This window comes from Musca vetustissima, unplaced genomic scaffold, assembly GCF_032173495.1.
Source record: "Musca vetustissima isolate MV318-11 ecotype Yass unplaced genomic scaffold, APGP_CSIRO_Mvet_v1 utg28522, whole genome shotgun sequence".
Classification (NCBI taxonomy): domain Eukaryota; kingdom Metazoa; phylum Arthropoda; class Insecta; order Diptera; family Muscidae; genus Musca; species Musca vetustissima.
The window spans coordinates 1,713-15,540 of NW_026880956.1; the positions used below are offsets into that span (position 1 = coordinate 1,713).

The window sequence follows — 13,828 nt, forward strand, 5'->3', positions numbered from 1 at the left end:
AACTACAAACCATTTGTATAGGGTTGAAAACCCACAATCACCAAGTCAAAATATTATTTCGTTTTTTTTTTTTTTTTTTTTGTGGATAGACAGACAACTCATTTCCAATGAATGGGACTGAAGATCTGAGACATGCATATATTAATATAATAATTAATAAAACGATTGTGAGTTTATTAACCCATTTTTATAACGTTAGTTGTTGTTGCCAATGATAATGCTATTCAAAATTCAAATATTTTAAAACAAAAAAAAATATTGATTTATTTGCATTCAATAAAAAAGGGTCAATGTTAAGACTTACAGCAAAATGCGAAAAAAAAACACAAATCTCGTGAAGAGGCTTTAACTTTAAACATAGGCAGATGAAGAGCATTTATGGTGGAGGCATTTTGAGATATTCGCTATCACATGTATACCCTCCACCATAACATGGAGTGTATATTAAATTTGGCATTCCGTTTGCAAAAGTTCGAAATATTGACGGTTTTATTTATTCTTGATCACAATAAAATTCTATGTATATTTATGCATATCCGTCTGTTGATAGAGTCCAGAATATTTTATGTAGACCTTGAAATTTTGTTCAAACCTTGTTATTACTCCTAGGATGTTTGGTATATGAAAATGGGATATATCCTAACCTAGCCCCATATTACGGCGCCTCCAAATATTCGTTATTTTGAGGATTTTTTGCATCTTGACCAAATAAAATTCTACAAGGTATTATGTACTTGTGCATATGTTTGCTATAGGCAAAAGGAAACGAGATGGACTTATGGTTCCTTTTGAGAATATGCATTGAATCACTTTCTGAGTCGATTTATGAATGTCCGTCCGTCAGTCTGTCCATGTTAAATTGTAAACAAAGGCACTGCTCATTTACTTGACCGAAGGGCGAACTCTATTGAAATTGGGAAAAATCAGTTCAGATTTAGGTATAGCTCCCATATATATTTTCGTCCGATTTAAAGTCCCTTTTTATCGAAAGACATTGGGGTACCATCCAAAGTCCCTATTTATCTTTCGATTTGCCCGATATTTGTGCAGCGTAGTGAATTAAGTCTAGAATATATATTTTAATATATAAAAGAGCTTAGTGTTAAGTGAGTGAGTGACTGACAGATCATCGCCCAGACGAAACGGCTGAAGCTAGAAGCTTGAAATTTTGAGTGTGGGTTGTTTTTGGTGTGTAGGCGTGAGATAAGGCGGGATTTTTGGAAAAGTAAAAAAAGTTTTGGGGTTTTGGAAAAGTAAGTTTACTAAAAGTACTAAAATTTACTAAATTTAGTTCTAATTGTATATATACTGAACATATATAGCTAGAATCTTGAAATTTTGTATGGAATACTGATTGGGAAGTGGTGTTTATGTATGGAAATTGTTTAGGAAATTCGTACTTTTGTGTATAAAAAGTACAAAATGGTACTAAATTTGGTACTATTAGCATTTAGTTGAGTGTGTAGAGATGGAATCCTGAAAATATGAACTAGGACTACAATTGGAGTACAGGATTGAGGCAGCTTTAAAAAATCTTACTTATGTGTATGAAAAGTACTAAGTGGTACTAAATTTGGTGCATGTTGGATTTAGGTGAGCAGATAGAGCTAGTGTCTTAAAATTGTGAATTAAAATGACTATTGGAGTGTAGGATTGAGATTGTTGACGTAATTCGTACTTATTGCTACGAAAAGTACTAAATTTAGTACAATTTGGATTTTGCTTAAAAGGATAGAGCTGAAAAAGTGAAATTTGAAATTAAGATTACTGTTGAAGATTGAGCTTTGGAAATTCGTAGTTATGTGTACGAAAAGTACTAAACGGCACTAGATTTGGTACAATTTGGATTTGGGTGAAGGAGAGAGCTGGAAACCTAAAATTTTGGAATAATGGTTGCTGTTGGAATATAGAAGTGAGATATGTGGACATAGTACTTATGTGTACTAAATGGTACTATATTTGGTACAACTTGTTTATGTTTGAACGTATAAAGCTGTACTCGAGAATTTCGGAGTGTATGATTGAGGTAGTTTAGGAAATTGTTAATTATAGAAACAAAAAGTACTAAATGGTACCAAATAGTTTACAAATTGTTTACAAATTGTTTTTGTGTGAAGGGATAGGGTTGAAATCCTGAAATTTTGAATTAATATTACAGATTGAGTTTTGAAAATTATGTGGTTATATTAGAGTGAACGAATAGAAAAAAATAAATTTGGATTAATGATTAAGGCAGTATTGGAATTTGGTAGAATTCGAACTGGTGAACTGGTAGAATTCGAATCCTGCAAGTTGCAACTTAGGTTACTGTGGGAGTGTAGGATTGATATAGGTTTGGAATATGGGTACAAAATGTACAGAATGGTATCAAATCTGGTACAATTTGGTTTTCGGTGAACAGACAGAGCTGAAATTTTTAACTTTGGACTTACGATTACTATTCGAAAGCAGGACTGAGGTACCTTTGGAAATTCGTACCTATGAGTAGGAAAAGTACTAAATTTGGTACAATTTGGACTTTGGTGGAATTGAGATTACTATTAGAGTGAAGGATTGATGTAGTTTTAGAAATATGTACTTACTTATGAGTATGAAAAGTACTAAATGGTACTAAATTTGGTTGAATCCTGATATTTGGAATTTGTAGTAGAAGTGTAGGATTGAGCTGTGAAGATAACTTTGGAAACTCGAATTTATGTGTACGAATAGTAAATAGAATAACAAATGCAGTAAATTTAAATTTGGGTAACGGAGAGAGTTGAAAATCTAAAAATTGGTATGTGGGTCGCTGACGGAGAGTTGGAAAGAAGTACTAAAGGGTTTTTGGTACTAACTAGTACTAAATTCAGTGGTGGTATGGAAGTAGTTTTGAAAATGTGTACTTATGTGTTCGAAATGTGCTAAATGGAACTAAATGTGGAATCTGTACATATTTGATAAAATATATTCCCGCTTCGCATACCAAGTAGCGGGCATTTTGCTAGTATATATATATATATTGTATATTTTGCTCGGTTCTTTGGTACACCAAAGAACCCAAGGTCCCCCAATTGACATGCTATTTTTCATAGATTTCAGAAATATATGTGTATAGGTTTGATAGTTCAAATATCAATGTAGTCCACACATTTATTTTCATCATGTCTACAGGATATTATACATATGGGCCTCTCTTGTATTCACTAGCAGTGGTGAAGGGTATCATATAGTCGGCTACGTCCGACTTTTGAACTTTCCTTACTGGTTAATTTTGAGTTCTCATTGTATAGCACATCCTTGTATTAAAAATTATTATTATTAAAACAATTTTGAGTGTGATCCCCATATAACGATAGCCCCACGTCTCTTTACTAAAAATTATTTCACTACCTAAATTGATCAATATCGATCACAATTTTAGTATAGCCCCATAAACGCTAGCTCCCCTATTAAATCCTCGGGGTGGAGAATATAAAAAGTTCCGCCCGGACTGTCTGAACATCGTTTTAACTTGTTTGTAATGATCGGTTAATATTAAGGGGATGAAATAGACAAAAAACTTTATTTTAGTCTGTTTTTCTGGTCGCTCTAGAGGCCAAAATGTTGACACGAAAATCACGAAATTTTACACAGAGAATGATCGGCCAATATTTAATAGGTCAAATTGGCACAGACTTTTATGTTAGATATGACAAAATTTATTTTATATGTCGTATGTATTCACCTACAAATTTCGGTCATGATCAGGTCATATTTAGGAGATGGAAAGGACCAACAACTTTGTCTGTATGTTTTTCTAGTCGCTCTAGAGGCCACGGAAAAATGGGAAAATTATCTGGCCAGCTATTTATTTACGGTTAAGTGAACTAAGAATTTTGTGTGTAAAATACCCAATATGAATTGTATGGAGTAAATCTTTACTCCGGGGAAACATGATTTGTAGAATATACCAGGGTAAGAAAGTGGAGCTCCTGTCCAATCGATTAAGAGTATGAAAATACTGCCTCGTCCGAGTATACTGCAACGCTTACAGGCTTTATATATTTTCGGTTCTCGTGGGATTTCAAATCTTCCCACCCCATTTTCAGTGCTTTAAAGGTTTAAATACTTTTTCCGTTCTGTTATGCAAGTATCTGTAATTTAGCAGATCAAAAAATATATTTTATTGTAATAATAGCCTAACGTAATTATATTCATCATATGTTAATGTGTTTATTGTGACAGTTAAGGTTATTCTATAATTAAAATCCGTTGTAGCAACTAGACCACAACGTTATGCAAAAAAAAATGTTCACTTAACTCGTATTGCAAACTCGTTATAGGCATTTTAAATATTAATAACAATAATTCTCTATATAATGGGATTACAAATTGAACAACAAGTTCATGTATCGAAATATTAAATTAATTCTAAAACGTAAATACATATAAATTATATATAGCAAACAACATTTCTGCGAAGAATTTTAATTATAGAAATTCAATAAATTACAATAACGAAATGGCAATGATTTCTTTATGATAATAACAATAATCAAAAGTATTTCTCAAAAATTTTACAATTTGAATGTTTTGTGCGTTTTAAAAAATAAAGCAATATATTTTACCGTTATATGGGGCTAACCGAAAAAATTAACCTATATTTATAATTTTCAGTGGAGAGATTTGTTATCATATAAGAACTCAAAGTATTAAGTTACAGTGAATTCGGTCGAAAAATGCACCCAAGAACCCAAAAATACAAGGTGAAATGAAAAAACTGCAATCAACTTCAAACTGCTGCCATTTCTAAGCCACTCATGCAACAGCTGTTAAAGTTATTCCAGTGACAGCTCATTATATCGTTTACAAGCGTACAAAAGCATTTTGGTGAGAATTTTCCAGTAAAAAAAAAATTATTCGTGATGGAATTCAAGCGTGATAGTGTGATTTCTTTATATTTGGCTGGAAAACCACAAGTGGCTATCGTTAGAGCACTCTGGTAGCATACTGATAGCGTACCCCGACGTCAAGGAAGTGGACGAAAGAAAACAGCAATATCAGCAGAAAAGGTTCGAAAAGTAAAGAGGCGACTTGATCGAAACCCGCGTCGCAGTGACCGAAAAATGGCTCGTGAGCTGAACATATCGCAAATATTGAAAAATGAGCTTGGAATAAAGCCATTCTAAAAAGTGCACCGCAACAGAAATAAACCAGTAAGGAAAGTTCAAAAGTCGGACGGTGCCGACTATATGATACCCTTCACCACTTTGGGTACATGCAAGACATGTTGATCGCCCATGTGCTGCATTTCGAGTTTGCTCGAATGTGAAACATTTTCCCAAATTTGGTGTGCTCCATTCCGAATCCCCAAAAAAATATTGGGAATATAATTCGAGCACATATAGCCTTGTGGATTGAAAACGAAATGAGATCGTGGTGTTTTTCTGAGCACGTACAAGTTGAAAAAGAACGCTGAAGTAATATTTAACATGTTTTTACAATATTTATTTAAAAAATACAGTATTTACATTAGTTTTTATAGTAAAATTAAAGAAAATAAAAAGGGCTCTTTTTATCAAAAACAACGCGTAACGTTTTTGAGATCAATCTGGTAACTCAACCACTATATGATCAAAATAAAAATAGAATCTATAAAAATCTACTTTTAAGATTTCCAATAGTCCTTTTAATAATGCAGATGTGTGCACCTTATATCGATGTTGACAAGATCCATGCTCCACTTGTTTATAGGGCGCCAAAAAAGCGTAACCACTGTCTCCTAGTGCTGCCTACCTGCACTCATATGCCAAAGAAAAACATCATGGCTGGATCCTGGTCTGCAGCTGTCCTCAGCTTGTCTTCCAGGACTTTCATTACTCTCCACAATATTTTACACATTGTTGTGCGATCAAAACTTATATCATTTGCCACTACCCTCTGAAACCCACCAACAGCCAGAAATCTTGAGGTACCTGCTAACTGGAGGCTTTCGGGAATGGCACCCTTGTTTATGAAAAGACCCACTTCTCACAAAATATCCATAAATGCTTATTTTAACACATAAGTCTGGATCTAATGCAGTACTCTGTGCAAAATTTTGTCCCAATCGGACAAATATTGGGAGTTTGGTGTATCATTCACAAAAAATCGGACGAAACTATATATGTCTACATCCAAGCCGATTTTAACAAAACTTCGCAGACATCAGTCTGGACCTAATTCAGAACTTTGTCCAAAATTTTGTGCCAATCGGACAAATATTGGGAGTTTGGTGCATCATTCACATAAAATCGGACGACTGTATATATGGGAGCTATATCTAAATCTGAACCGACTCCAACAAAACTCTGCACACATTAATATGTACCTGATTCAGAACGCTGTGCACAATTTTGTCCTAATCGGACAAATATTGGGGGGTTGGTGCATCATTTACATAAAATCGGACGAAACTATATATGGAAGCTATGTCTAAATCTGAGCCGATTTTAACAAAACTTCCCAGGCATCAATCTGAACATGATTCAATACTCTGTGCAAAAGTTTGTCTCAATCGGACAAATATTGGGAGTTTGGTGAATCATTCACCAAAAATGGGACGAAACTATATATTGGAGCTATATCTAAATCTGAACCGATTTTAACCCTTTGAGCCCGGATTTTTTTCCGTGACTATAGAACTATTTTCTCCTTGCATTCGGGAGATTTATCCTTGCATTCGGGAGATACAGTACCTTCTTTCTGAAAAATAAAAGTCCAATATTAAGTAAAGCAAATGCAATATCGACGAAAAAATCACTTTTAATTATTCTTTAGGTTATTTTCTACAAGGCTCAAAAACAATTTGGTGGATACAATTCGTACATTTCGAATACGAAGCTATTTAAATAATTTGTACTGTATACGCTAATTGGTACTGTACACATTTTTGCACTCATCTGTATATTAAAATGCTTATAACTTGCCCAAAATTTTGAATTTTTTATATTTTTCTTTTGATATGTGTCGTATATAATCATATCTTAACATTTGTAATCCAAATAATATACATCTACTAGATGCGTATTAAATATAAGCTCTAAAACATTTTGTTGCCTGTGGGCAACATTGGCCCACAAAGGGTTAACAACACTTCGCAGACATCAGTCTGGACCTAATTCAGAACTTTGTCCAAAATTATGTGCCAAATATTGGGAGTTTGGTACATCATTCACATAAAATCGGACGATTATATATATGGGAGCTATATCTAAATCTGAACCGACTCCAACAAAAAGTTCTAGGGTCAAATAAATGAACTGTGCCAAATTTCGTCCAAATCGGATCATAAATGCGAACTGTACTTTGTTAACAAAAATACATGGACGGACGGACATGCGGATATGCGTAAATCGACTCAGGAAGTGATACTATGTATATTCTCAAAAGGAACCATGGGTCTATCTCGATTCCTTTTGTATGTTACAAACATATGCACAAAGACATGGTAAAGGGTATAAAAAATAGACTCAAAGAGCTAAAGAGTTGCTTCGCTTGGCCGAAAGTGGTAAACTGCCGAATTTTGTTTTCTCCGATGAGAAAACATTGGCTGTTCAGCCGTTTGTAAACAAAGAAATGATCGTGTTTACTTCCCTAAAAATTATGTCCTTTGACTTTGTTGTAGTTTTTTATCTCACCCTGTATATTCGATTTTATGTAAATAATGGTCCTTATGTAAATGGAGGGCCTTTCTGGACAATTCCGTCCGACGTATATTGGTATATATAAAAAGCTTATGAAGAGTACTATTCGCTAACATCGCGAAAATGATTCCAAGTTGGGATAAATTCCACAGTATTTGGCCATTAAATAGGACATTTCCCATAATGGTAGCACCACAAAAGGGATCCTATTTTGCGATCAATTGTTGTCTAACTGGTGGTGGTGGTGTCTAACACTTGCCTACCAACACCACTCGAGGAAACTTGCAGCTGTACATGTACCTAACTTCTTAGTTACTAATGTTGTATTTGTTCGTAGAGGTGTTGGTATCATCATCCGGTAAAGTGTGCAATTCATAGATGGCGGCCTCCACTTTTTCATGCTTTACAATATCCCAGAAGGTTTATACACATTTTAAACCACACTCTGTTGTGCGGAACTTACCTGAGGTGGTAAATATTCTGGAGCCTTAAATGAACTAGTTGGTGGTGGTCCTTTGAAGGGATTGTTCCACGGAGTTTGACTATTTGACGTTGTTATTTGGGATTGACCACCATTCTAGGTATGTAAATATTGTCCCATTGTGACACAATTTTTATAACGTTTGCTGAAAATCGGTCCCGATTTACATATGAACAATTGTCGAATTTCATATAAATACACACTAAGAAACACGCCACAGCCTACCACGTTTTAACACCTTTCCTAATTAAAATTCAATATTTTTTTCTTTCAACAGAAACTACCTACCCGATATCGTAGATTTAGTTAATAATCTAAATTTGTCAGACAATAAATAAGGTCAAAGGTATCCGGTTTCTTGGATCATTCTACAATCAATGACAATTTATATTTTCATTTTGGAAGAACCCATTCCAATTCTACATTTGATCTAATAATCATCTACGATGACCTTGAGCCAGTGTGACCAATTTCGATGGGCTTTAAAAAAATATTCAAACCACAGAAATAAAAACCCCCCAATAACCTAAAGTCCCACATAAATAAAATGGAGCTGCAGAAGTTACAACTACAACAACAAGAAAAAGACCATAAGAGTTGAATTTTTTCATTTTTTTAATTTATTCGTTAAAATTATAATTTTTTATGAATATGGCTAATATGAGAGTATGTGCGCGTGTGTGTATTCGTTTTGTTTGAGATAAAGAAAAAAAAAACAATTTACATACAATTCGAAATAATAATAAAAAAATAACAGAAAAAAGCAATAACAATAAAATGTAACAAACAAAACAAATGAATGATAATAACAAAATGGCAAACAAACACAACTAAAATGAGGTGAATTTTTGAATAATGGGGCAAGATGATCGGCACTGGTGCTGACTAACTGACTGGCTGACTGATGCAAACTGGCTGACTGACGTTTACAACAATTAGCCAATCTTAAGGGGAAAATATTAATGACTTTTTTTGGCCAGATGATGAAACTATGCGAATTATCTCCACACACACACAAAAAAAATCCGAAGATGGTGGGAACAATTGTTGCAGCAATTAATTGGTCCCTAATGAACCATAGCCATAACTGATGATTGTTTCCCATAGTAGGCTTACGAAAGCCGCACAGGTGAGTAATTAGGTGAAGAGTTGTCGTAATTCAGTTGAGGTTGTGACTAAAGCTAATCAGTGCTATAACGTGTTGCCAAAAACGCAACACGACTTTTGATGGGATGGGTGCAGGGTGGCAGTTTGCAATGATAGTCATGGAGGTGATGGTCCAATGTTGGTGTAACGGAAATACCACTCAACAACACTGGCGAGAGAATTTCCTCCTCCTTAATGTTTCACAATACGTTTACGACCTCGGGGTGTGACTTTTTTGTGATTACGCTTCTGACGTGGTGGCAAATAGCCACGAGACTCTCCGCTACTACTTTGATGCTCCGATACATCCTGATGATCATTGAAGATTTTCACAGTTTGCACTTCGTGTTTGTGGTCAGTTACAACTTTGACAACACGATGTTCACCCATGGGTTCCTCATTGCTGGTACCTAGAATTTTAATGGTCTTAACACCACTGTGATCCAAGGATTCTAAAACTTTGAGAGTTTTCACAGCATTGGTGTTGACAATTTGTACGGTACGTATTTTAGCGGAAGCTTTTGGAGCACCAGCTACCTTTGGAGTTGGTGTAGAGGAAATGCCAACATTGGAGTGACCCGTGGAGATTTCTTGTCGCAAATCTTTGGGCATAAAAGCTTGCAAGGCTTGACGTGTTTGTTGATTAAGGGCGGAACTGGTGAAACTATTACTAACCTCATGGGACCTATAAGCCTGGGTACTGATTGTATTTTGGGCATAGGACATGGCGGGAGCATAATATTGAGGTCTGGTGGCAGGTTCTTTATACATGGGAGCAACGTCATTGGTATTTATGGCCACTGATGTTGCTGCTGCCGCCGCAGGTGGTGGTCCATATTGGGCAAATGGTTTTCTGGCACTGCCATAACGTTCATAGGGCTGAACACTGGTCATATAGCTGCTCAAGGGATGCATATAACTTGCCTGGCTTTGGGCTGAGTTCACAAATGGCGGCAAATAGCCAGGACCTTGGAATGTTGAGGGTAAGGCGTATGAGGGTCTTGGTTCATTGGAGGTGGGTGGTAAATAAGCCGAAGCCTTAAATCCAGAAGGAGCCAAAAAGCCGGGTGTCTGTAGTGTCGAGGTTGAAACTTGAGATACCGAGCTGGATGTTACTACCCCCGAAGATTGTTCGGCATTATTAGTGGGAGGTAAATACTCTGGACCCTTAAATGGTGGTTGACTAACGGGTGGTAAATAGCTGGGAGCCTTGAAATTATTATTACCAACAATGGTTGTTTGTTGAACGGTCTGGCTTTGAGTGTTTGGTGCCTGCTGAACTTCTGCTTCCACAGGTTTTTGGAAATCATAACCAGGTGGCAAGTAACCAGTTGTTGCTTGCTTAAATTTATTGTTGATATTGGCAACAACATTTGTTTGTTGTGTTATTTGTTGTTGTGGCTGTTCATCGGGTTTTTGGAAATCATAGCCGGGTGGTAAATAACGAGGTTCCCCCTCCACTTTGTGTTGGGCGCCATTTGTATTGACTTGCGCAGGGCTTGGTGGCAAATAACCAGGAGCCGGATAGGATCCTCCCTGAGATTGTTGTTGTGGGACTGGAGGTAAATAAGCAGGGGCCTGATATGTTACACTTTGGGTTTGGTGTGCCTGTTGAGAAGAAACTTGGGCCTGATAGGTTACACCTGGGGTCTGTTGTGACTGTTGAGAAGAAGCTGGCGCCTGATAGGTTACACTCTGGGTTTGTTGAGTAGAAACTGGTGGCAAATATGGAGGAGCCTGATAAGATTCGCCCTGTGTTTGTGGCTGTTGGGGAGAAGCTGGTGGCAAATATCCTGGAGCCTGGTAGGTGCCACCCTGAGGTTGTGATTGTTGACCTGCAAATGACCCAGCAGTCTGATATGCTGAAACTCCAGCTGTGGGACTTACGGGACCATTTCCCGGTTTTGCAGTTCCATAGATAATATCGGAGGATTGTTGTCTAACCGGTGGCAAATAACCAGGAGCCTGATATGTACCCACGTTTCTTGCTTCCACTTGACCCCCAGAGGAAACTTGCAGATGTGCCCTTACCGTAACTTCTTGATTATTAATATTGTTGTTGGTGTTCGAGAAAGTGTTGGTATCATCATCCGGTAAAGTGTGCAATTCATTGATGGCGGCCTCTGCATTTTCAGGCTTAACAAAATCATAGCCTGGTGGTAATACCCCAGAGGGGATATACACATTTTCCACGACACTTTGTTGTGTGGAACTTACCTGAGGTGGTAAATATTCAGGACCCTTAAATGAATTACTTGGTGGTGGTGGTAAATAATCTGGTCCCTTGAAGGGATTGTTATAAGGAGTTTGACCATTTGACGTAATTGATTGGGATGGAGCAGCATTTGTGTTCGCCAGGGGTGGCAAATAATCAGGACCCTTAAATGGTGTATTTGTTTGATATTGAACTTGATTGCTGGCACCTCCGCTCACACTTGGCTGGGGTGGCAAATAATCGGGACCCTTAAATGGTGTATTGGTGGGTGGCAAATATTCTGGAGCCTTGTATTGTTGCTGATTATTGGAGACTACGCCTTGGGATGTAGTTTCCTGATATGATCCTTGTTGGTTAACACCACCAGTTGGTGGTAAATATTCTGGGCCCTTATATTGCTGACCACTTGCTTGTGGTGGTGGCAAATAATCGGGTCCTTTAAATTGATTATTCGATGGGAAGGGGTTTGGATTATTTGATACTCCGCCATTGGGTGGCAAATAATCTGGACCCTTAAAGGCTCTATTTTCATTACTGGTTTGGGGAGGTAAATATTCGGAACCTTTGAATACTACACCGGAATTTTCAGCACTACCCGATACGGGTGGTAAATAGGGACTACCCTGATATGGGGTTTCCTGTTTTGGTGGCAAATAATCGGGAGCTTTATAGGAATTCACAAATGCCGTTTGTTGTTGTTGCTGCTGACGCTCATTGTAATTATTTTTCTTAGAGGATTTCTCCGGAAATTCATGACGATAATTTGAGGGAAAGGGTATGGGAATCTTTTCATTATTCCCAACCACTTCGTTTTCTTCAACGCGGGAATGTTTGTTCTCCGTTGTGGCACCTCCATCACTAACAATTCTCAATAAGGTGGCATCTAAATTTGGATCATCCAAGGGAAAACCTGGTGGAGCATTAATGTGTTGTATACGAATTGCTTGTGTCCGACCCGAACTAGATCCAGCATCGCCAGCTGGAGTATTGAAGCTATTGTGCACCTCATACACTTGATATTTAGAGTTGCCATATTTTGATTCTTCGAATTGTTGTTGTTCATTTCCTACTGCATCTTCTGAATGGCTGGGTGGTAGATATTGATTTTGTTGAAGTTGTTGTTCTTTCAATTTCAAGGAAATATCTGCAGCGGCCAAGCCCAACAAAAGTAATCCAACAAAATGGGCAAGAAGCTGGATGACGTCGTATGGTATCAATAACAAGAAACATAAAAAATTATAAAAAATATTAAAATATATATTTTGTTACTGTTGTTGTTGTTCGGGGGACTGAGCGGTAATCCACAGTTTGCTCGTTTTGTCCCCACAGAGTTATGGTTATATTTGTTGTTTTTTTTCTGACTTACCTTCATCTTGATGTTGGTCTTGTGTGTATCTATCGAGGTTCCAACATGCAATGTTACTACTAACTGACCTATCCACACATTTTATATCAATCTAATCTTCCAATAAACGCCTCTAAGCGTTATTCGTCTCTTCTTGTTTCATTCATAAAATGTTTCATCTCCTCAAAACACTTTTTTCGAATCTTAAAATATCTCAGCTTCATTGTGTTTTTGTTTGGAGTGGCGCATGTGCAGCTCTTCACGAGTTTGTTTGAATAAATAACAACAACAAATATACAAATTATTAATGTCAGCTCTTGATATGATCTAGTTAGTCGTATATCTGCTAGACAATCAGCTCTTGTTGTTTTACTCACCCGCTGCTAGCACAGTGGGAGCAGAGATTCCTGAATGGTAGTTATCAATTATGAAATTACAGTTAACTGTAATCTGATGACTCAGGAAATCGTTTCCATCGAAAAGAGACACTAAACACCAATACGAGATATTTGCATAAATATTTTTAAAACAGTTTAAAATTGACCCAGGTTTAATTTTCGGATTAACTATGTTAGAAATATAGACGAATTCCAAATATATGACGTATTTTTTACAGCCAGTAGTGGACATATTTATCAAAACAATTAAGCCGTTATAGCTTATAACGACGTTGAAGGGACCGACGAAATTGGTCGCCATAATCGATACCTTTTAAAATCCGTTACTTCATAAACGATTTCGCATATATGTGCCAAACGATCATTGTAAAAGTGATGAAAAAAATCTCCAAATTATGTTAACATTTTTAATTTAAAATATTTCTGAAAAATTAATTGATATTTCATTCATTGGCTCAGTACTTCAAGATACGCATTATGAAGTATTTTAAATATATGAGTAACATTGTAGCAAATTTAAAGTGGACATTGCAAATTACAAGTGTTTCAACGGCATTGGCTAATTTCTCACACAACTTATTAAAAATGACATTGTATTGA

The 13,828-nt window shown here is 36.5% G+C and overlaps 1 protein-coding gene across 1 annotated transcript; it reads right to left on the reverse strand.

Moving 5' to 3' along the window:
- Positions 1-7,951: 7,951 nt before the first annotated feature.
- On the reverse strand, positions 7,952-12,560 carry LOC133326943 (adhesive plaque matrix protein-like). Its single transcript, XM_061535555.1, has 6 exons — positions 12,556-12,560; positions 12,289-12,478; positions 10,732-12,186; positions 9,475-10,611; positions 8,107-8,220; positions 7,952-8,044 (listed from the first exon to the last, which is right to left on the reverse strand). Exons 1-6 carry the CDS (start codon positions 12,558-12,560, stop codon positions 7,952-7,954), a joined length of 2,994 nt encoding a protein of 997 aa, XP_061391539.1.
- Between the last annotated feature and the right edge of the window lie 1,268 nt (positions 12,561-13,828).

Excerpts from the sequence above, each read along its gene's own strand:
- LOC133326943 (XM_061535555.1), bottom strand. Across the intron at positions 12,187-12,288 it reads GCGTTGAAGAAAACGAAGTG|CAACAACAACAAACGGCATT; the intron begins GTTGGGAATAAT and ends GAGCGTCAGCAG. Across the intron at positions 8,045-8,106 it reads CAGAATATTTACCACCTCAG|CATGAAAAAGTGGAGGCCGC; the intron begins GTAAGTTCCGCA and ends GATATTGTAAAG.